This window comes from Peromyscus leucopus, chromosome 9 (assembly GCF_004664715.2).
Source record: "Peromyscus leucopus breed LL Stock chromosome 9, UCI_PerLeu_2.1, whole genome shotgun sequence".
NCBI lineage: Eukaryota > Metazoa > Chordata > Mammalia > Rodentia > Cricetidae > Peromyscus > Peromyscus leucopus.
The window spans coordinates 57,010,738-57,035,176 of record NC_051070.1 but is presented as its reverse complement, the minus strand read 5'-3'; the positions used below and the strand labels follow the sequence as shown (position 1 = coordinate 57,035,176).

General features: G+C 46.8%; 1 protein-coding gene across 1 annotated transcript in view; it reads right to left on the bottom strand.

Annotated features, from left to right (window-relative positions):
* Positions 1-24,439, bottom strand: part of Ephx2 (epoxide hydrolase 2) — a 40,557-nt gene that overhangs the window by 7,367 nt on the left and 8,751 nt on the right. Inside the window, exons 3-12 of the mRNA XM_028890021.1 lie at positions 22,178-22,337; positions 18,879-19,069; positions 18,091-18,213; positions 16,452-16,520; positions 15,223-15,318; positions 14,606-14,684; positions 12,157-12,191; positions 9,362-9,388; positions 7,851-7,936; positions 5,309-5,420 (exon numbers count right to left, since the gene is read on the bottom strand). Of these exons, the coding sequence (XP_028745854.1) occupies positions 5,309-5,420; positions 7,851-7,936; positions 9,362-9,388; positions 12,157-12,191; positions 14,606-14,684; positions 15,223-15,318; positions 16,452-16,520; positions 18,091-18,213; positions 18,879-19,069; positions 22,178-22,337 (978 nt within the window). The remainder of the gene's footprint in view (positions 1-5,308; positions 5,421-7,850; positions 7,937-9,361; positions 9,389-12,156; positions 12,192-14,605; positions 14,685-15,222; positions 15,319-16,451; positions 16,521-18,090; positions 18,214-18,878; positions 19,070-22,177; positions 22,338-24,439) is intronic.

Below are 24,439 nucleotides of genomic sequence, written 5' to 3'. Positions count from 1 at the left end.
GGAATTTTTTTTTTTTATTGTGAGATGTATGTTAAAGAAGATTAAATAGAATATAAGATGCTAACAGGGGTGCTTCCAGGTAGGTGGATTTGAGGATAACACTGTTTATTTTGTTGCCCAGAATCCCGCTATGAGGTACAACTTGCATAATCAAGGAGGCCAATACAGATTTAAGGACAGGCTCTGAAAAGATGCACGGTGAGATGTCTCTGTTCACAGTTTCCTTTGTGGTTCTCAATTTGACTGTAGTAACTTCAACCATCTTCTTCAACTTGGCCCTAATCATTACAGACCTTTGGAATGCTATCAGGGCTCTCTCCCTAAGGACAGGGCAGCAAATGTCCTTTGTTAGGATCTGGGACACGCGTCCTTGGTGGTGATAAATTACCAGGTTCTTCTGTCTTGAGAGAGTGTTATTACAGGTAATTGCTCATCTATTATAGGCTACGGCAGGGACTCAGACACCTCGTGCTCTGAACATCAGGCTGCAGGAATGAGGACTAAATAGGTAGAGAGGAGCACAGAGGTCCACACCTCCCAGTATCTCCACTTACTTTCCTTCTGCATCATCCTTTTAAATTTAGCATACATCATTACAAGCATACATAAAATACAAGTTTATTTATGGCAAAGTGGAGATGTTCCTGTAATGCGGATGAGGGGTTGGCCACCACAGAGATAGTCAAATGTTGGAAATATGATGCCTGGTGTTTCCTGGGAAGTGTTCATGTCCACTAATTCATCTTGTGAATACTGTTTAATTCTAAGACATACCAAAGAGTTCTTGGGGAGTCTCGCAGGTGGCAAACACCCCGAGAATAAAGTAGCATCGAGGACTGTAAAGCGAGTAAGAGTTCACCACGATGGCCCAAGTGACAGTTTTGCTTGCTTTTACCAAAGGGGAGAACACTGGAGGTGGACTGGAGATGAGTGGGACTTGGCATTGCAGATGGAGGACGGCTCTTCTGGCTTGAGGAAAGAGCAGGGATACACAGACTTGCTGGACTAGAGACCGGATAGTATGTATGTTAAAGGTTATGCCTTGCACGTGAAATGTCTCTCTCCTAGGAGGACCAGAGAGACCGTTTAGTTGATAAACATTTATTTGTCTTGCAAGAATGGGGACCTGAGTTTGACATCGAAAGCCTGTGCGAAGAAGCCGAGGGCAGTGGCACACATTCACAAGCCCAATTATCACAAGGTGGAAGCGGATGGGTCCATGGAGCTTTCTGGCTGGCCAGTCGGGTCTAGGTAAGCAAGCCCCAGGCCAATGAGAAGAGAGGGAGGGGCTCCTAATAAAATAGCCAGGTATACTTAGGGTAGCTTTCAGAAGAAGTTCTAGAACATCTTGGGATTGCCACAGAATTGGGTATGTACATGACATTTTCTGGAAAAGAGACTGTAACTTTTGCTAAATCCTCAATAATTCAGTGGAGATTTGACTACAGGCCTTGTTGCTCTTGGGTACCGGGAGCATCTCCTTCTGGGTAGATGCTTAGAATGCAGGTCCCCAGCAGCTCCACGGAACAAAACTTCATTTAACAACATCCCCCAATAGACCTGCACCCCAGGCACTAATGAGGGTGCCTGCCCAGTGCAGAGGACGTCACATACCACCCAGCACCCACTGGCCACTGTTTCCTCCATGTGAGCCCCTCAAACCACACGAGTGGCCAGGACCATCCCCTGAGGACCTCTAACTGCCAGGTTCTACCCACAGAATACTCTAACTGCCCTAACTGCTGAACCCTACCCCCACCCTGCAGAGCAAAAAGCCCAATCTCTGGACAAGAAATCCCACCAATCTCCACCCTGGAAAGCTCTACCCTGAAAAGTTCCACCCCTTTCCCAAGAAGCTTTCTATAAGCCCTCTATCCTGTTCAGTTTGCTGCTGTTTCTTGCTTGAACAGAGGCAGCCACCCTCCTAGTTTTTTCCCTCCCAATAAATCTCTTGTGTGAGGTCTGTTGTGCAGTGTGACTTAGTGGTATTCCTTGGCTTTCAGCTGCCAGGAAACCTTTGCATCCCATCTGTGATGCTTACACTCCACGCACCCATGAGTTTCAGTCCAATATGAAGTCTAGACTTGATGTAGAACAGGAGCGAAATGGCACACTGGGCCAGAGAGGCATAGCCCAGCACTGGCCAACACTGAGCACGGTTGATGACATCATACGTTTCCTACAGCTGCCCAGGAATAAAACTAGCACAAAACAGGACCAACACCAAGGGCACTCCTATGACTAAATGCTTTTCCCACCAGGGCGGGCACAGGAAAAAGGAAGTGACCTTCCCACCAGATAGACAGAGGCATGACAAAAAACGAGATTTTGAAAACCCAGCTGTAGTCAACACCTCCCTGGTATTCCTTCCTTATATAGTTTCCACTCCTACCTACCCTCTTTTCCATCCATTGAGCCTTTTCTGGGCACCTATTAATACCTTGCTTCCTCAGTAGGAAGAAAAAATATGGATGGAGGAAGGCAAGGTGTATGTGGGGGTGGGGAGCAGTCTGAGGCAGGATGAGACAGAGAAAATGAAGAGGCTAGGAAAGAAGAAACAGACTCTCACTTCAGGTCCTGGTTTCTATTCTCTTTGACTGAGAGTCAAGAATGTCACCCGAGAAAACAAAAACAATGCCACCCTCTAGAACCCACTGTGAAGATGCCCTCCTCTTCCAAAGACAGCCCAAACAAGACCAGTTAAAGGACCCTGCCTACTTACGGCCTCAATGCAATCTCCGAGTTGAACCTCATTGATGTCTCTGTCATTCACAAACATGAACTATGCTGATGTCTCTGTCATTCACAAACATGAACTATGCTGATGTCTCTGTCATTCACAAACATGAACTATGCACTACACAAACCACCTCACAGCATCATTGACAGAAGGAAATTGTTAAAGATAAGAGAAAGGAGGAGACTAACTCATTTTCACAAAGGCATTTGAAACTTAATTTTCTGTTTGTTTGTTTTGTTTTTTGAGACAGGGTTTCTCTGCATAGCCCTGGTGGTCCTGGAACTCACTCTATAGACCAGGCTGGTCTTGAACTCACAGAGATCCACTTGCCTCTGCCTCCTGAGTGCTGGAATTAAAGGCTTGCGCTACCATACCTGGCTTGAAACTCAATTTTTAAAGTTTGCTTAATATTTGAGCCTGGTTGTAAATTACACCTGTAACTATATATCGGGTTTAGAGGTCTCCCTCTCAACTTCCATGTGTAAATGTGTAAATGTCTAAAATGTGTACTCTCTCTTTTGGATAAATCCCAACTCTGTTTCATTCTGACTAGGCAAAAAATTCTAAGATCCTGGCATCACCTGTGTAGAGGTCTCTAAGACCCAACTCCTCAGGCTGCAGCTGGCCATATTGGGTTACATCTCCTGATAATATTGAAAATAAAAAAAAAAGCTAGGCGATCTTGGTGCCATTCAGTAACTTTAAGAACAGTGACAATGTTGATGGTAAGAATCACCTTGTGTCACCCGGCCTGTGTGTACAATAATCACCACATGCTGCCGAGCCTGCGTGCCATGTCAGCACGATAAGAAACATGCACAATCCCTTTCCATCCTTACCAACCCCATCTGACAGATGATGAATCAACCCAGGTCTTGGAGAGCTAAGGTCATGAGTCAGTACTGGGGCTTGAACCATGTGTGTTAGGTGCTAAGGCTGGGCTCAGGAGCACAGAAGGAGCAGTCAGGACACTTGCCACTGTGAAATGCAGCCTTTCCCTAAGTCCCCAAGAGCACAATCCCTTTTATCCTCTCCTTTCTGGCCCTCACCTTTACACCCCCTCCCTGTCGGCATGATGGACTTTCAGAACTATTGACCCATGCGCTCTCTGAGCCTCACCGCCTCTTGGTGTCTGTTTACTCTTCTAAGGACCACGTGAGATCAGAGCTCTGTGGAGGCCTCTGCAGGGCTCCAGACACTGAAATGTGCCTCATCAACAGCAGCTGCTTCTGGGGTGAGGTTGGCTCTCAATAAATAAGAATCCTGACTGAGCCCGACTCACAGGCAGGACAGGCTCTTATCCATCACTGCGGATCTACAGGCTCCCGTTGCTATTTCTTGCCTGGCATTCATCACCTTGAAGAAGACATGCATTGATTCTCCGTGGAATCGAATCTTACAAATGAGTGGGCTCGTAATTAACAAGCCAACATGGCTCTCATCAAAAAATCTTTAACTGCAAATTCAGCATGGGGGGGATGATCACTCCTTCCCTGCATGGGCACAGATCCAGTGTCAATCCACCTCAAAGAGCAAAATGTGCAGAACCACATAAAGAGACCTCTCCACACATCCAAGGGCTCAGGATCATGGTCACCACATGGCTTTGTGCGTGCGGCTGTAGGATCCCCCTTTCTGAGAGCATTGGTTCAGTCCTACTGTACCCCAGGCATCCACAGATGCTGCAAGAACAAGGTGAGCCCTGGCCCTCAAGGTGAGCCAGGAGCACATACACAGTGATGTGGGATCAAGGGGGCAGAGCTGTTTGGTGGTGGAGGAGGGCTTCCCGAGCAGGGGGTGGGGATTCCTGAAGGAGGCATGGCTTCTGGGACAGCTCCAGATTTGCTAAACTATGGAAGTGGCAAGCAAAGAAAGTGCCTGCTTGATTCAGAAGTCTTCCCACAGTCCAGCTCAGCTGATGCTGGGCTGTGTAGCTCACTGGTTAGAGTGCACTGAGGATGGACTCGTTATTTCTGGTCAGGGGACTCACAACGTTCTCAGAGAGTCCCTGTCAAAGGTGGTATCAGACCCTCCTCACAAGGCTCATACACTCCAGGGATGTCTTTGAAAGGCATCTTTGTGGGACTTGTGCTGATACCTCGCACAACCCCACATCCTTTCAACACTCTTGAGTGCCTGCTGTGGGGCTCTTTGGCTGTTGGTGACATTTCACAAGGCTCAGTTGTCAGTGAGCAGAGGACAAGGTCCCTAGCAAGAGCCTGAGACCGGCAGCTTTAAGTGAGCATTTGGCTCCTGCTGCACACATCGCAGAAGCAGCAGAAGCCAGCCTGGCCCCGTCCCCTGCTCCTCAGCCGGTGGCCACCCAGACGGACACAGAGAAATGTTCACCTACTCACAAAGGACCCACTGGATCTGTGGCCAGTATGCCCCAACCTGTTTGCAAAGTCATTTTTACATTTCTAACTAATGCCTCAGGATATTTAAGGGGCAGGGGAGAGGGACAAGAGGGAGAGGAGGGAAGGGAAAAGGAGGGGAGGGGAGGGGAGCAGAGGGGAGGGGAGAGAGGCAACACCATTGACTCCATAGCTCTTGGTGTCCCCCACTTACTGGTTCCTGGAAGTACAGCTGATAGTTAAAAACTGGGATAGATTTGATAACTTCCATGGGGGGCACCTCAGGATTTGGTGGCATGAACGGCGTGTTCAGGCTGGCCACGGCTCTGCGAGAAGAATAAGCAGCATTAAAACAAAGAGCCTCTTGAGACAGACACGACCCAGAAAGAACATTTCAGGTCGAAACTGGAGCCGAAGTGGGAAACTACGTGCACGGTTTCACTTTGTCGGTGAGTGGGGACCTGGGACACAGGTGTTTGGAGTCTTAACCTAGTAGGGTTTCCCCGACTCAACTGCAGCTTCTTTTTTAACCTTACCTGCCTTAGACACACACATATGTTTGTGGACGCACACATACCTATGTGGACACATACATACCTTTGTGGACACACACATACCTTTGTGGACACACACATACATTTGTGGACACACACATACCTTTGTGGACACACACACACCTTTGTGGACACACACATACCTTTCTGGGAGTGATTGGAAGTGATCACTACATTGCTAAGGGTTAGGGTGCCTGAGATAGAACAAGAGAGGAGCTGGAGACTAGGGCTTGCCGGGATGTCTCAGGTCTGATGCTATTCAGGCAAAACCTCAGTTTGGCCAGTAAAATGTTTCTAAATTTTTGCTGGGAAGAGACTAAGTTGAGAAAAACAATATATATGGTCTTCTTTAAGCTACATATCATGCTCATGGCTATATTCCTATTGGTTTAATTTTCAGCAGCATGCAATTTGCTTGTAGAGTAACTCTTTGGTTACCGTACAATTTGTTTAAGAATTGTGGTGGTTTTGACTGAAAATGGTCTCATAGGCTCAGGGAGTGGCACTATTAGGAAGCGTGGCCTTACTGGAGTAGATGTGGGTTTGTTGGAGGAAGTGTGTCACAGGGGGCTGGCTTTGAGGTCTCAGAAGGTCAAGCCAGGCCTAGTGGCTTACTTTGTCTTCCTGCTGATGACAGATCCCAATGTGGAACTCTCAGCGACCTCTCAAGCACCATGTCTGCCTGCAGGCCGCCATGCTTCCTGCCATGATAATAACGGACTGAACTTCTGAACTGTAAGCCAGCCCCAATGAAATGCTTTCCTTTATAAGAGTTGCTGTGGTTATGGTCTCTCGTCACAGCAACAGAAACCCTAACTAAGACAAGAATTAAACTCTGATTTCCAGTTTTAGTGAAACAAGAGAAAGAGGAAAGGAATGAGTAAGGATGGGGGAGGAGAGCAGTAATACATACACTTTAGAAGTGTTTTAGGAGGGATCGGGAGAGGTAGCTTAGTGGGTAAGAGCACTCGCTCTACAAACACAAGGACCTAAGGACCTGGGTTCAAATTTCCAGCACCCCTATAAAAAGCCAGGCATGGAAGCAAGTGCCGGGAACCCTCTGTATTGCAGGAGCAGAGAGAGGCGGAGCCCCAGTCCACTCCTCAGCCAGCCTAGTCAAAAAAGCCAGCTGCCGGTCCAGTGAGATACCCTGCTTCAAGGTAATAAGACAGAGACAGAGAAAGAAGCCTGGTGTCTTGCTGTGGCCTCCGTACATGGGCACCCTCCCATACACTGGCATGTATGCACAATATATATCCACAACACACACTATAGGCACACACAAAATAAAAATAGGTTTAAAAATAAATACAAATGAGGTATATATTTTAAAAATGTTTTAGGAAATTCCTGATTAATTTCAGTCTCTGAGGTCATCTCACCGTGTGAAGAGGGCTCTCTGTTCTTCCAAAGACGGCCGTTGAAAACGCGACTGCATGATCTGGAGCATGCAGACCCTGCTGCCTATACCCCTCTCCTACCAAGACAGAGGCGTTAACTACAGCTTTCTAGCTAACTGTGTGTGGCCACGAGGTCTACTTCACCCACTAGATTCCAGGCTGTCCAGAAACTTCCACCAGAGCCTTGATAATGACCGTGGATACTGCGGTGGTGACCGTGACATGCCATGACCCACACAGCATTTCAGGGTGTCGGTCTGGCTACGAGTTTCAGTTGTAGCTTTGTAGTTGAAGAGACCAAGGGCTAGGAGGTGACACTTGTCACACTGTCACTGCAGGACAGAACTGAAGGCCTCTCTTGTTCTCACTCTCTCTTTCTGTAGTCCAGGATGACCTTGAACTCACAATCCTCCTGCGTCAGCCTCCCATGTGCTGGGATTATAGGCATGTGCTATAACACCCACTTAAAGGACACATTTTCTGGTTCTTAGTCCAGAGTGAACTCTCTCCTTCTGATTAATACTGTGACACTATAAACCTTTATCACCTCTTTGTCCACTCCACTCAGAGTCAGCCCTGTACTCCAAGACACTCTGACTCTGAATTACTCGCCGCCTCATTGTCAGTCAGAGGCTGTTCCTAGGAGCTCAGTAGGCCCATCTTAGTGTGATTACCTTCCCTATTGAACGTTTTCTAGAAGTTTTGCAGAGCTGAGGTACCTGGCTTGCGGGGGGGAGTTGTTGGAGTGGGGAGGAGACTCTAAGTCCAACCTCGCAAATCCTTACTGCACCTGGCTGCTTACCTCACTCTCTCAGGGTAAAAGAGAGCCATGTTCCACACCAGCACACCAGCCCAGTCGTGGCCAATGAACACTGCTTGAGGGATCCCCTAGAGAAACAAGAAGAGACACGATGAGGGTGGATTTCTGGGATCTGCAGACGAGCCAAAGGCCTCTCCTTGACAGCCTAGTGAGTCCATCGGGCACCCCCGAAACTCCTCTGAGGTGTGCATCATTCTAAACTCCACCTCTCACACATCCCCATCCTCTTCAGTCTCCACAAATGACTGGGCTTTGAAGACAGGACCAGTAGCCACGAGTTCCTTCTCTCTCTCTCTCTCTCTCTCTCTCTCTCTCTCTCTCTCTCTCTCTCTCTCTCTCCCCCCCCCTCTCTCTCTCTCCTCTGCCTGCCTGTCTGTCTGTCTGTCTGTCTCCCTTCTCTCAAATCATCTTTGTTTCACCCCACCTTCTCTCTTTAAAACGTTAACTTTCCTCTCCAGGCTCCCAGGTCACATCACTCACTGTGTGATTACAATTCTTCCCTTACTCTTCTGGGACCCTTTCCCCCTTACTTAGTCATAAGAAGTCCAAAATCACCTTCCATCTCTTCCTCCCTTTCGGCTACAGCTGCTGATGACAGCAGCTTTCCTTGACTGAACACCTATTACATCCATGTGGAGGCGTTCATGTCCACGCCTGGAGTCCTCCCGGTAGCCTGCAATGGCTGCCACACAGGTGGGAAGTGATCTGCCTGTACCATGTATGTGGAAAGCGACAGTCATAATTCCAACTGGGTCTCCCAACATAGGTTAAAGCAGGCTCTCTTCCCTTCTCCAGTGCTGCCCCGTTGGTCATCTGAGGCTTTTCAGATGCCTCAGCCTTTCCACCCCCTCTGAAGATAGCTCCTTGTCCCAGGTCCCTGCCATGCTCTGTCCCTTTCTGTCTACTATCAAGCCTCCCATGGTGGTCTGCACCAGTCACCGCCCTAAAGCGCCTTCACTAGGTCCCAGGGGGCTCCATTGCCATTGGCCTAGAACATTCCTCCTCTCCAGTCTGACCTACAGTGTTTGCATTCCATTCTAGACTAATGCCATGAGGCAGAGGGCGTGGCAGAGCGGTCTAGTACATGCGCTCTGCAGATGACCACGGCCACTTTCATTCCTGTGACTGAGTTTGAGCTGAGATTTGTTGGAAGAGATTCAAGATTTAATGAACTGTGAAGTACTAGCTTATAGATTATTTCCCCACACCTTTCCCTGATACTCAAGGTTCCCCTCCCTGGATGGATGCCAACAAAGGCATTTCCCTTCACTTTCTTGAATGAATGGCAAAACACCTATCCACCCTCACCCTTGGTTATCTTTAATTTGGGGACCATCCCCCTCTCCCTGCTGTCTGAAGCTCGTGTCTCCCCTGCCCTGGTCCTCTCTGCTCATAGTCACCAACAGCCAACCCTCCAAGGCATCCAGCTCTCCTTTCATTACCAAGATCCACACAGAATTCTCCAAAGAGATCAGCTCGAAGGAATGACTCACCAGCTTATCCAGGAATGATACCATCTCCTAAAAATAAGCACACAGACTCGGCATCAGAGAGGTAAGGTGGACAGAAACAGTCTGCCACATGCCACACACTGTCAGGACGGGTCTCAGGAAAAACTCCACTTTAAAATGACAGAGTGCTAGTGGGCAGATCATGTCATGAGAGCTCCCACCCCTTTCCTGAACCACAGCATCCTCTGTCTCCTGAGACCTCTTGCAGTCTCTGATAGAAACCATGAGTTTTGTCTTGGGGAAGCGCACATGAACACCTCTTCATATTCTGTCATCACTTCTAGGAACTCACAGGCCCCAAGAGCTCACAACAGCATGGGTGACACACCCTGATGAGCTACATGTAACACCTTTCCACATTCTAGTTCAACATAGAAGTTATAGTGAGTTCCATGTCCTCTCTAGACTCCATGAGCTAAGAACAATACTTGGATCCTAAGGAACCTTGTAAAACATAGAGCCCCAGCCATTCACTGCATCATACAGCTGAGAACATGACCTGCAAAGGTTAAACCCCATGCCAAAAGCCACACACACAGTTTAAGGGTCAGCTGGGTGTAGACACATCTCCAAACACGACTGAACTTGAAAAGATAGTTTTGCTGTGCTGCATCCAGAATTTTCAGTTTGGAATCCCAAGGCTATAAATATACAGGAGGTTTATGGGTAGAATAAAGGCTCCTAGCCTAAAGTAAAAATCATGCATGTTTATTGCAGCATATCCATGGAAGCCAAAAGATGGCATCGACCTAAGTGTCCATCAGTTGATGAAAGATGCAAAAAAATAGGGGTACATATACAAGGTGATACTAGTTGGACACAAAAGGGGGGCATCAAGTTATTTGGAGCAACATGGAGAACATGAAACTAAATGAAATAAGACAACACAGACAAGTGGCCAGGGAGCTCATTCTTATGAGGTCTAGAACAGCTTTCCATGAAGCAGAGCTGAAGAATAGCAGAGGCTGAACCAGTGGGCATGAGGAAGGTGAGCACGAGACTGGTCAAGGGATAAATAATTACAATCCGAGAGGGAGAGAGAAGTTGCAGAGACCTACTCTATAGCAAAGTGACTGTAATTGGCAGTGATGGATTCTTGAAAAATGTCAGGTGAATGTCGTGCTGTCAGCATCAATGATGACTATGTGAGGTCACGCATCTGTCAGTGACCTAGATGTGACCATTCAGTAACTTATATTAAACATCAAAACATCTTGACACGCATCTATCTGAGGTCATGCATCTGTCATTTACCTTGACGTGACCGTGCTACGGAGGATATTAAACATTTCGCTATGCATGACAAAACGCATTACTTGTCAATTAAAAATAAAAATGAAATGAAAGGAGAGCCCAGCTTTACAAAAACCTAAGAGTTATGTGATGAACTGACACACAAATTTAGGAGTTGTAGTTGAGGTAAATTGTTTTGCAAGGTATTTGGGGAGTTACGACGAGAAAGTTTTATGGGCACTTGAAGACAAGCAGTGTTATGGGTCTTAAATTCCACTTTTTTCTGACCCTGTATTTGAAGCCAATGTCAGCTTTTTAAACAGGATTTTATGTTTAAATTATTGTGGTGATTTTTTAAAAGAGCATTATGAATATGTCACATATGGTATAATTAGCCCCTTTAAAGTCCACACTTCAGTGGGTTTAGAACAATCAGAATTGTGAAACTGTCACCACCACCCAGTATCAGAAAGTCTTCATGGCCACAAACTTTGCAAACTTCCCCTTGAGGTTTAACCCATCAGGCATCACTTTATTCTCTAGTTCCCCTGCATCTTGGCAGCCTCAGTTCCCTCTGGACTGCCTCTTCTGAAAACTCCACATGAATGGAATTACTTGGTATGTGGCTTTCATAACTGGCTTCTGCTTAACATTGTAGCTTCCAGATTGGCTCATGGGGGGACACACTCCGATGTTTCCCTACTCTTCATGACCCAGTAACCTTCCGGTGCATGGATTTTGGCATAGCACCCGTCTACTCGTTAGCTGGTGGTGTTTGGGCTGTTTCCACTCTTAGATACTATGGATGGGGTTGTTTTGAACACTGGAGTCTGGATTTTCTTACCATGAGTTCTCTTGGGCTAGTTCCTAGTAGTAGACATACTAATGACCCTTCAAAGACAGAGGATAGGAACTGTTCTCTTCATCTTGTTCGTTTTGGCCTCAGGACCCCATGCAGGAGTGTGGTTCTGTGAAGTAACCCAATGCACCCATCCTGAGACTAGATCCTAACAGAAATAAGTGGGCAGCACCCATCCTGAGAATAGATTCCAACAGAAATAAGGTGAGTGGATGGTGGCGGAGAAGCTCCTACAATGAATTACTGGGGATTTGGTGGGGAAACCTGAGCAAGATCCGGAAAAGGGGGAGAATCACTGCTGGAAAACTGAGGCAGGAGGACAGTCCCACCTAGAAGCTGGGCTTTTATCTGAGCTTTGTGGCAGAGAAGGCTCAGTTTACATGCAGAGCTGCTGGTTGAAGACTCTCAGAATGGGTTGACTATGGAAGCTTTCCAATATGGATCTACTAGTTGTCAACCTTGGGCAGCAACCTCAGGCTCCCCAGTCTTATTTGGGAATCACACTTTATGCTTCATACACTCTGGCTGTCATTTAGAGCTATCACCATCCTGTTCAGCAAGAATCGACACCCAAATGCTGTGCACTGTGCTTTCTTACAGTTTAAATGGACACCTGTGCTTCTGGCTTACATCAGGGAGAAACTCAGGATGGAACATTGTAGATGGTACTGAAGAGGCTTCTTACCTTACATAACACTTCCATGGCATATTCTTCTATTTCTGTAATTAGAAATGAATGAATGAACAAATAAATCAATTTCAGGCATGTTTGCACATGCTTTTAATCCCCAGCATTCAGGAGGCAGAGACAGGCAGATGTCTGTGAGTTCAAGGCTATCCTGATCTATATAATGAAATTCTGTCTTTTTTTTTTTTTTTGGTTTTTCGAGACAGGGTTTCTCTGTGTAGCTTTGCACCTTTCCTGGAAAACTCACTTGGTAGCCCAGGCTGGCCTCAAACTCACAGAGATCCGCCTGCCTCTTCCTCCCAAGTGCTGGGATTGAAGGATGAAATCCTGTCTTAAAACACACACACACACACACACACCACAGATATATAATGTGATTTTAAATTTATAAACAAACAAACAAACAAAAAGCCCAAACCCTCTCAATATATTGATTCTTTTTACTTTTTAAGTCTATTTTGAGTTGGATGTTAACATGCTATAAGACAAAGGCCCAATCTGATTTTGTTGGGTGTTCCTTACTGTCTCTATTGAAGAGCTAGCTCCTTCTTGCAGTATATTCCTGGCACCCTTGTCAAAGACCAGTTAACTCTGTGTGTGTGTGTGTGTGTGTGTGTGTGTGTATGTATTGTGTGTGTGTGTTGTGTGTGTGTGTTTACTTCTGAATTCTTTGGTCTGTTCTACTTGTCCTGATCTCTGTCTTCTTTCTGGTATCATACCATACCACTCAACTATTGTGAACTTCGAATAGTGTTTGAAATCACAACATTTGATTTCAAATCCCTACATCTTTGTGTTTTTTTTCAGAATGCATTCAATTCTTTGTGGATATGTGTGGTTCTGCATGAATTGTAGAATTTCTCTATTTCTGTCTAAAAGTATGCTATTGAACACTTGGGAGTCAGAGCCAGGGAGTGAATTTAAAGCTGGCCAGGATACACAGTAAATCCCTGTCTGGGGGGGGGGAGGGAGTCATTGACATTTTGATGAGGGCTGCAATGTACCTGAAGAATGTTACTGCTTTGGAGAGTAAGTGACTCTTTTAAAAACCAATTACAGTTATTCCGGTGAGCATAAAGAGAAAGAAATGTCAAAAAACCCACATGGTGGAAATGTAAGAAAAACAACAAAATCATTCAATAAAAGTCCTAACCCTTCACTTTTCATAAGCTCTATCAAGAATGCGATGTGGCCATGTCATTTTCCCAGGCAATTCTCAGCAGACTGTTCTGAGGTGAATTCAAAGCAAGTATTCTCATAACTCAAACTGGAAAGCTGACTTCCTAGGGCTTTATATATGAAAGCTGCCCTTAAGTCTAAAGTTCAGTTTGGTGTCATTCAGGAGGCAGGAGTCACTGAGCAGACATTGCCATGCTTAGGGAATGACCCACCACGCACTCCAGCATGACATGTCAAGGGACCAGGAGGAGGGTCCTGGGAGTGGCCAAAGTCCCAGTCTAGGTCAGCAGTCACAGGAGTCAGACACGCCAGATGTGATCACTGGGGTTAAGGGGCATGGAAAGCAGCTTAGGGGACCCAGCTGTCAACAGCATTACTGTCCTTTGGAGGAGCTGTGTTCATGCCTGGCTGCATCATGTCCCTGCCTCCACACCTGGGCTCTGAAGACCCTTGGACTGAGGACTCACTTGAACCTAATAAAAATGAAGAACTCTTCCCACCAGGAAAAGGTTCATGAACCTACAAATGGCCTCAGGGTTGAGAGGCTGCGTATAGCTTACTTTTGGGTTCTGGAGATCTAGGGCTTAGATCCAACCTACAAGTGCTGCAGAATCCAGCAGTTCTAAAGATAGGAAAGTGGGGATGCACAGGTGTGTGTGTGTGTACCCACATCCAGAGCAGTGATATTCAAAGTAGCCAAAAGATGGGGAAACCCAGTGTTCTTTGGTGCATGGCATGGATGCACAGGCAGTTGGTGGTTTGCACACTGTGAGAGCATTCATCCTGAAAGAGAGGAGGTACGGCAATCCAACAGGGATAATCACTGAAGGCATGATACTAGATAAGATCAGCCAGTCATGAAAGGGTAACTGTCGAATGAGCCCATTGACATGAGGTACCGAGAGCAGCTGCCTTCACAGAAAGAATAGGTGTGGCCAGGGCCGAGGAGAGGAAAAACTGAGCAACTGACTCAGTATAGGAAAACCTTTCTAGAAATAGATGGTACATCCTACACTCGACATCCCTGATGACCAGCAGAGGCCTCCTCTGGTGCAAGCCTGTGGGCCACCTGGGTCACTCAGAGTGTACAGATCAGGAGCAACCCAAGCCCTAAGATACGGAACACTGAAGGGAAGGACCAGGGTCTCATCAGAGGTGCTCAACCTGGACAGGGCAAGCTCAGGGGGCGGGAGAGCTCAGGGGTACTAGAGATGCTGAACAGAGAGAAGCATGACCACACAGGACATCTATAGGACAGCCAACTCACCGGGAGGGGAAGATGAGTCTCCATAGCCTTTCATGTCTATAGCTAGAACCCGGAAGCCTGCCTGGGCCAGAGCTGGGATCTGGAAAACAAAACAGTTCAAGGGCATGGCAGTGTGGTCTCACCAGTTCTTAGCTGATGGTCCTTGTTTGTATGCCTTCCTCCCTCTTTCTTGTAAATGGCTCCACCTAAAGTGCCAGGTGGTTCTTGTTAGTCTCATCCCCATGGAGACCATCTCACAAGGAGCCCACCTCATGAGACCACCATGGACAGTGGAGGGGTTGTACACTGCCTCAAAGCCACATTGAATAGAACATCTTGTCTGATAAAGCCTTTGCATATTTCTGGGTTCATTACTAAGATTTCCCAACAAGAGGCTCCTTATAATTTGTACGGGTGTCTTGAGGATCAGTATAGCCCCAAGGTATTTCCTATACTCAGCATCATTGAGGCCTTGCGGTCACAATTTGGAAATGATTCATCCATAACATCCCAGGCTGGCCCCCAGCATCTAAACAATTTGGAAATGATTTGTCTATAACATCCCAGGCTGGCCCCCAGCATCTAAATTCCCTCTCTCCTCACCCAGCCTTGGGAGTGCCTTCCTCAGTTTTTCTTACCTGGTACCTCCAAGAAAACCAGCTCTCAGGAAACCCATGGCAGAGGCACACGGCAGGGCCAGAGCCCATCTCTACAAAATGCAGGCGGATCCCTGGCTGTGGGAGAGAGAGGGGAGTGACAGCAATCTTGATGCTAGTGTACGCAGAACTGGGCTCACTTCTGTAGGTGGCATTCCACAAGCCACTGCAGGGGACAGCCAGACCTTGCCTGACCCAGCCACCTCAGCTCAAGACCCAAAGGCTAGCTGACAATGGCTGGGAACTGTCAGTGGCCAATGTGGGTGACATACCAGGCAGTTTTCACTACAAAGTGAAAGGAGTATGCAGTTGGGAGCAAACAGAATCAAAACAATTTAGCTTCCTCTGTAAAGTGACTTGGTACTGGCAATATCTCATGATTTTCAGCTGGGCCCTGATTTTGTATAAAACAAATTGTGATGTGTAGAATACTATGTCTATGTTGTGAAAACCTGTTTGCTTCGTGTGCATGTGTGCATGTGCATATATATGTGGGGGAGGTCATGCATGTGAGGGAACATGTGCTTGTATGCATGTATGATGCCCAGAGGTCAACTTTGAGTATCATTCTGTGGTGGTCTGAATGAGAACAACCCCCATAGGCCCATGCATTTAGTTAATTGGTCTCCAGAAGGTGGAACTCCTTGGGAAGGATTAAGAGGTGTGGCCTTGTTGGAGGAGGTGTGTTACAGAGGGTGAGCTTTGAGGTTTGTGCTATTCCCAGCATGCTCTCTCCATCTCCTTGTGGATCAAGATGTGAGCTCTCAACTGCCGCTCCAGCCAATTGCTGCCATACCATTGCTCAACTATCATAAACTCTAGTCCTCTGGAACCATAAGTCCAAACAAACTCTTCCTACTATAAGCTGCCTTAGTCGTGGTATTTCATCACAGCAATAGTAAAGTAACTAAGATACATGTCCTAGGAGCTGTCCACCTTATTTATTTATTTTTATTTTTAATTTTCTTTTTGAGACGAATCTCTCATTGGCCTGGAACTCATAAAGTAGGCCATTCTTGTTGGTCACCAAGCCCCAGGAATCTGTTTCTGCTGCCCAATGATTGCGATGCCAAACATACACCAAGGGCTCTGACCACCCGCCGAGCTTTGGTATCTTCTGTTTTCCTCTCTGTGGACTGCCAGCTCGATGGTCCTTGTCATTTCACGTACCATTTTATGTACTGTGGCCAGAGAGAACATGGCTGACTTACCTTTACTGTCACATACCCATGGCTGACGTCATTTGGGTTGCAGGGCACTGGCAGAGGAGCCTCAGGGAACTGAAAGAATGATGGGCACGGTGTGAGATCCCCGACATCACCTTGGCCACCCCTCCTGAGTGAGTCCTGACGGTCCTCATGAACCAAACCCCTCCTGCTCGGGCATGGCTGGACTCCATCAGCTGTCTCCGTCCAATGGAGTCTTGTGACTGAGTTCTCTCCATTGGAATGCAGACAGGAGTACACAGCCCCCTGGTTAAGCCAAAAAAAACTCACACGTGACTCTCTACAGACCCTCACCTCCCATCCTTCAACTGGGCATCCTGTGTGATTTTGGAAGCCTCCAGTAGGTGACAGTAGGTTCTCTGTCATCCCAAGTCCCTAAATGATTGACAGTGTTCCACAAAGGCCCTGAGGCTACCAAATGAACATCAGATGAGCCATAAAAACGCAAGACTTATAAATCTTTGTGGTTTCAGACCATCCTCCGCAGAAGTCCTCAGATGGCCACCGGGCTCGGGCCAGGCACAGCTTCTGCCTCTCTGTGATGCCTCTGTCAGAAGGTCTCCCCTCAGTCAGCTGCAGCCCAGCTCTGTGGCTGTCTTTGGCTGTTCAAGTTCCCACTATATAGAGTCCCACAGACGGGGCGCTTTCAACAACAGACAGCTATCTCTTCAGTTTGGGAGGATGGAAGTCTTGGATGAAGGTGTTAATTGGGCCAGTTTCTCCTGAGGCCTTGCTCTGTGTTTATAGATAGCTGTCTCCCTCTGTGTCCCCATGTGTCCCTCTGTGTGCTTGTGGCTTAGTTTCCACTTCTTACATGGAGACCAGTCATATCAGGCTGCCATTTCCTCCTTCTGGTCTTCTGTTGCCTTAATCACCTCTCTGAAGGCCCCGTGTTCAAATCCAATCACATCCTGAGATACTGGGCCTTGCCGTTTCAGTGTATGAATCTCAGAAAGCCCATCCCTTAATAGCCTGTGTCTTGGGCCTTGGCCTTGGCCTCTGGAGAGCTAAGAGGCTTCCCCTGACCTGTCTTTGGATAACATCTAGGTGAGGAGGAAAGTTTCAGAATACTCCCTCTTTTACCTTACTGGTGCTGGTTCCCAAAGCATCACTAGCGGAGGATGAGCTACTGAGCGCATGCTCTGGTAAATCTCCTAATACCTGAGCCCCGACTGGGCAGGCTGGCCATCCTTCACTGCTCTACTTGCCATCTCTAGTGCAGATGGGGCCACCTAAGAAAGCCGTCCCTCCTGACTCTGTTTTCTGTCACACACATGTGCCACTGAGCCCAGATTCCATGTGAGTGCTAGAGATCACAGTCAGTCCTCACATGTGCATGACAGACACTTTGCCAACTGAGCCACTGTCCAGCCTTTACGTGACTTTCTCTTGTCTTAGTTTCCTGACTTACCAAAAGGTAATTTAAACTCTTGCTCACTGGCTTCATAGAAAGAAATGGATGGATGCTGGTCAGGGGCGTGGACTACCTGAACCACAGGCGATGGACTCCCTCTGCCCCAGAATCACTCACAGAGCAGCCAGGGAGCACCTTGGCCTCCTCACTGCCTTCTCCTACACCACAGAGGGATGTCAGGAAGCCAGACCCCACCCAGACCCAAGTTACCTGTGTCCCTGTGACCTTCTCCAATTCCCTCAGAGCAGTGTCTGTGTCACGGACCAGGATGGTGACCATCCCCATGTCACGGGCTGGCTTCAGATTACTCCCAAAGTCATCTAGAAAAACAATCTGGACCCAAACAGTATGAGTGTCAGCCAGAGGAAGCATCTTGTGTGAGGAGAACATTTTTAGAAGGAAACACCTGAGAACAGGACCAGGGGAAGTTCTATGGCGAGGAGATGAAGGACGTGGTCCTCAGGGATGGGGGTCTAGGTTCTGTTCTGAGCATCTTGTGGTAAGGTGGGTCCAGCAGGAGGAAGGGACAGGACATGAAGGAGAGGGACCTTAGTCCAGTCAACCTTTAAGATGAGAGGAGATCATAACACAGTGTTTCAGTGTAGTGACTCTCAGGACACTTACTGAACGGTGACAGGGTTCAAGGGGGACATGATGCTTGGACAGGGAGGCTATGGCCGAAGAAGACCCACTCCTGATCACCCTTTGGTGGGGTGACTCTCACTAGCTTTGTGTTCTTGACAAAGTCTCCCAGGGCCTCTGTTTCTTCATCCGTAAACATGGTAGCTACTCTATCATCTAATGACATCAACAGGCACACAACGGGCTACATCAGCGGAACATTCTAGACTGGGCTGTGGTCAAAAACATCTCTCTTGACACAAGAGGAATGGCCCTAGGACCACGCTGCCAGGCCTCAAGTGCACCCCAGTCTGTAAACTCGGTCAGTCCCTTGTTGCAAGATCTCTGGGACGCCCTGAAAGGGAGTGTCTACTTACCTCATTGGGTTTGGCCTTCAGGGTTTCCAGTACAAACTTGTAGATCTGAGGCTCAGGCTTGATCATCCCCACCTGACAGGACTCAATCAGGAAGTCGAAGTGCTGGCTCAGGTCACACATCATCTGCGCCAAGCTGCCTCTCTTGTCGCTGTCGTCCAGCCAGTTGTTGGTGATGATGCATGTTGTGAATCCTGAGCAGGGGTTTGCCAGGGAGAGGACCAGCTATAGAGAGCCATATTCTGGATGCCTCCCGAGGCCCCTGAGAATGGGGAAGTCCCTGCCGTCGTGGCTCCTGCTCACTAACTTTAGTCTCTGTGTACAGAGATTTCATTAGAGAAAGTTGAGAAAGAATCATCCTTACCATGAGCACTGTCCTGCGAGCAAGCAAAGCATGGAGCCTTCTAAAGACCACTCTCCACCCCTTACCACTTAACAGCAGTATTTTGACACTGTCGGTTCATTTTTTAAGGGCGTCTTAAATTCCATCAGCACGTGTGCCCCTCTCCACTTCTGTGGCAGGCAGGGAAGATCTTCCTATCTGACATTGACAGATGGACATGGCCCACGCTGCTCAGAACCCACAGTAGAGTTCAGTGCTCCCACACAGTCCATACTAAAACTCTATACTGAAAACTCTATGTTTAAAAACTGTGGGGGTCTCTGCAACCACCAGGGTGGGCAGAGTAACATGGGGCAAGAAGGAAATTCAGTTTAACATGACTCAGTAGCCTGTGTTGGTTCAAACTTCTAGAGTCTGATACCAGGCAGTTTATTTCAGTCATATTTAAGCACACTTTTGGAAAAGATTTCCTGATGATAATTAACTCAATGTATGTACAACAAATTTTAAGAGACATTTACATTGAAACTCTTTACAAAGGACATATGGCCTCTTCCCTAAAGATGAGTTCTGTTGACCCAGAAGCAATGCTCAAGAGAATGGGGTCAAGGGAGAATGACTGAGATAAACATAGTTGTCTGGGGGATTCAAGTACGTCCTGGCCCTACAGACAGGTCACCAGGCTACTAACTACATCCACTCCCAGGCAGAAAACAGGTACACATCTTCCTGTGAGAAGACAACCTTATGTGTTTAACATTCCTGGTTCCCCTAATGCTTATCTGTGAGCACCAAGACCTTGTGCCCTCTGTTTAAAAAACAAACAAACAAACCCAAACACCTGCCATGACCATCAAGAACTGAATTCCCATTTCAAGACTAGAGAAACAACGATAGAGATGACATTCTCCCCTGGCTCTATCTACTTGGCCAGCCACGGCAAGAAACAGGAGAGAATGGAAATGAGATAGATGAGCTTATGGTGAGTGAAGAGCTATGGGTGTGGGATGGGCTAAGGCTTGAATGTGTTTCCTAAAAGCTTGTGCTGTAAACTTAATTCCTACTATCATAGTGTTAGTGGGCAGAGGTCTAGCAAAATGAGGGGCCATGAGAACTCTGCCTTCATGAAGGAAATCAGTGCTTATTGTAAAATAATGGGAGCTGCAGGCCGAATATCTTGTCTTTCCGGCATCCACACTCTATTCTGCCCTGCCCTTTTCCAATATGATGAAATAAAGCATGAAGACCTTCACGGACAAAGGCCTCTCAATCTTGTGCTCCTTTATAAACTCTCTAGTCTCAGGTCTTTTGTTAGAGCAGCATAGATGGACTAAGTTAGATGGATTGACCACAATGATGTGTCTGATGCAGATGGTTTCATTGATGCCCATGAAGAAGAGGCAGGCACTAAAATAAAATGCCTTCCAATGGATGGTTGTGACTGTGTATCTTAGACCACATGACATCATCTCAACTCACACCAGCTCTCATAGCGTCACTTTGACACCTGAAGACTGGAAAAATCAGAGTTGCTTAAGCCCTTGTTTTAAAATCTGTGACAGCTGGTGGAGACCCATGAACTGTGTACTAGTGGCTGTGGAGCCCCCATGGGACTGGACTAGGCCCTCTGGATATGGGAGACAGTTGTTTAGCTCGAACTGTTTGGGGGACACCCGGGCGGGGGGATTGGGATCCATCCCTGGTGCATGATTTTGGGAGCCCGGTGCCTGCAGTGTGACACCTTGTGCAGCCTTGGTGCAGTGGGAAGGGGCTTGGACCTGCCTAGACTCAGTGTGCTGGGCTCTGCTGACTCCCCATGGGAGACCTTGATTTGGAGGATGTGGGATGTGGGGTGGCTTGGGAAGGAGGGCTGGGGGGTGGGAGGAGGGGGGAGGTGGGATCTGTGGGTGGTATGTAGGGTGAGTAGAAAATTTCTTAATTAAAAAAAATGCGAAAAAATACAAAGCCGTCCAACAGTTAAGGTTGGTTGTTGATTAAAGATGATGATTAACTCCTTGTACCCATTCCTGCTCCCAATCTCCTGATACAAGAAACTAGTGATAAACAGATATACATCCTAAAGATCTAAAGTACAGCTGACTGACTGTCTTTCATGTACAAAAGTTTAGGTTTGTGGTTCTTCTAGGGTTCTTTGTAAGATTAACTTTCTAGCTAAACAGTAGAATGATTGATTCTTTCTTGGTAGTCTGGTATATGCCCTGTCAGCAAGGAAGTTGTCTATGAAAAGATGCTTTCTGTCTGCTCATGCTCTGTTGATCTGCAATAAGTTACTTAGACATAAATGTATATGGGATATTGGGATGACTTTGTTTTTAATCATGTAAGGGAGATGATGAAAAACATTTCACCTTTACTCTGAAGGAATTTAACAAAATCACTGTATGGGATAGAAATTAGAATGTCATTGGCCCACCAGATTTTATGAATGTGTGAGTGAAATAAACCATTTTCTTCCAAAAAAAATTGGTAGTTCATTAAAATTTTATAAAACACTGATCACAAATTATATCCAAAATGCCATTCAGTCAGTCAGTTTCAATGCTTAATCCCACTTATTTGCAATGGTCTTTTAGATAAAGAATATTAGAATATATGTAGAAACATTAGCCACATTAAAAGATATAAGAAAAAAATAAAATCTGTGACAGAAGTTTGGTCATTTGAATAATTACTGATAGTAATTAGCACCAATAAAAGGACAGAATTTTGTTCATAAAGCAGTTACTGATAATTGCCTTATTATACAAAATTATATCATTCCCCGGGGATCCTAACAGTACAGAGTTTTCTCATGTAGTAAAGCTGGTTCTAGGGGCTTGCTTTAAGAGTGTGTCAGATCTGTGACGTTGAGACATACTTAGTTGTATTCTGCCCTCAGTTTCCCAAGGGCTTTGGTGTATTAGGTCAAACATGGGATGGGCAGCATAGAGACCCTTACCTTTCTTCTTGAGAGCAATAGCTGCCTGGAGCATGGGGCGGTTGATGCTTCTTGCTGCCATGGCTTGGCTGAATATTTGGCTTATGGAGAAATCCTCAGGCAGGCTGGTTCCAGAGGCTTTGGAGTGATTCCTGCAGCTTTCTTCCATGAGTGGTGCCCACTATAAAGCAAACAGATGTGGGAGGTAAGAGGGTCCGTGCTTGGAACCTGGGAGAAGGTGTAGCAGCATCACTAAGTTTGAATGTGTGTGTCCCATCCCTGGGAACAAGCTCCCTGGGAGAAAAGGGTAAAGGTGAGCCACACTAGAATAACAGAAGCTGGGAGCTCAGAAGCAGGGTGAATCCCTTCCCCACAATTCTGAAGTCTGTGAAGGTCAAAGTCAAGATGCAGACAGGATGGTGTCTGTTTCGTAGATGGTAATGCTCACCCACTTTCCTCAAAGGGAAGAACCTAACTAATCCTCTAGGTCCCTTTCCCAAAGACTCTAATCTCATTCTGAAAGGCTATACTCTCCTGACTTAGTTCCTTCCTGAAGGCTCCATAGCCTAAGGCCCTGGGTCAGAAGGTTAACATTTGAATTGGAGAAGGGTTACTGTTGTGGAATATTACATTAACTAGACAAAGGTGTGTTACATTTGTCTATGCTTCGGAGTATTACTTTAACTGTGTAAAGGTCTGTTACATTTGTTTATGCCGCATTTAATCATGGAAAGATGTGTTGCTGTTTCACCTTCCCTGCCTAAGGCACCTGATTGGTCTAATACAAAGCTGAATGGCCAGTAGCTAGGCAGAAAAGGGATAGATGGGGCTGACAGGCAGATAGAATAAGTAGGAGGAGAAATTTAGGTTTGAGAGAGAGAGAGAGAGAGAGAGAGAGAAAGAGAGAGAGAGAGAGAGAAGAAGAGGAGGAGGAGGAGGAGGAGGAGGAGGAGGAGAAGAAGAAGAAGAAGAAGAAGAAGAAGAAGAAGAGATTGAGGGAGAAAGAGAGGGACACACCCAGAGCCAGAAACCAGGCAGCTGCCAGCCAGCCAGACACTGGAAATAAAAGGAAAGTAGGACATACAGAAAGAAAGGTAAAAAGCCCCAAGGCAAACGGTAGCTAAAGAGAAATAGGTTAATTTAACTTAGAAGAGCTAGCCAGAAACAAGCCTAAGCTAGGCCGAGCATTCATAACTAATAAGAAGTCTCTGTGTCATAATTTGAGAGCTGGTTGGTGGCCCAAAGAAAGCCTGCATCATGATCTTGATGCCCCTTGCTAATAGAATCCCTCTTTCCTCTCTTCGACTGTACTCCTGGACCTCGGCCTGGTGCTTGGCTGTGAATCTCTATGGGTCTCTGCATCAAGCTAGTGAACTTTAAACCAACAGCTGTGGAGCCTCCATGGGACTGGACCAGGTGCTCTACATAAGCAAGACCGTTTTGTAGCTTGGTCTGCTTAAGGGGCCCCCTGGCAGTAGGATCAGGATCTATCCCTGGTGCATGAGCTGGCTTTTGGAGCCTATTACCTCTGGTGGGACACCTTGCACAACCTTGATAAAGGGGTGGGGCTCGGACCTGCCTCAACTGAATGTACCAGGCTCTGCTGACTCCCCATGGGAGGAGGCTTTACCTTTCCAGAGGTAAGGATGCCCAACACTATGGAGCTGTCCAGTTGGACGGCTAAATAAATGCTTCCCTTCATAAATGAATTGCCTCAGACATTTTATTCTAGCAACATAATGTACATAGACAGAGGGAAAACCATGTATTGACACAGTGAGAACTGACTGTGTGCAAGAGAAACCTCAGAAGAAACCAACCCCTCTGAGACTGTAATCTAGAACTTGCCGTTTCTGTTTAAGCTACTCAGCCTGTGGTGTTTTACTATGGTGGCTTACAATGGACTAAATCCCACTACAGATGACTATGTTGAAGGCGGGGGCTTTGGGAGATGGCTGAGTCATGAGAGTGGAGTCACCATGCATGGAACTAGAATCTTTATAAAAAGACAGGAGAGCGTGATTTGTCTCCTACGAGGATACAGGAGGAAGAGGGCTGACTGGAATCCAGGAGGAGTACCCTCCCTAGACACCTTGGGTTCTCTAGCCTACAGAAGAGTGAGAAACCAATGCCTGATATTTGTGTCACCCAGCCTTCTGTAGTATCTTTACAATAGCAGCCTAAGCTATGACAAAGCCCAAGCAAAGCTCGCTGCAGAATGGATCATAGCACACAGACCCCACTGTAACACTATTCATAAGACTCTCCAACTAGAAGCTACCC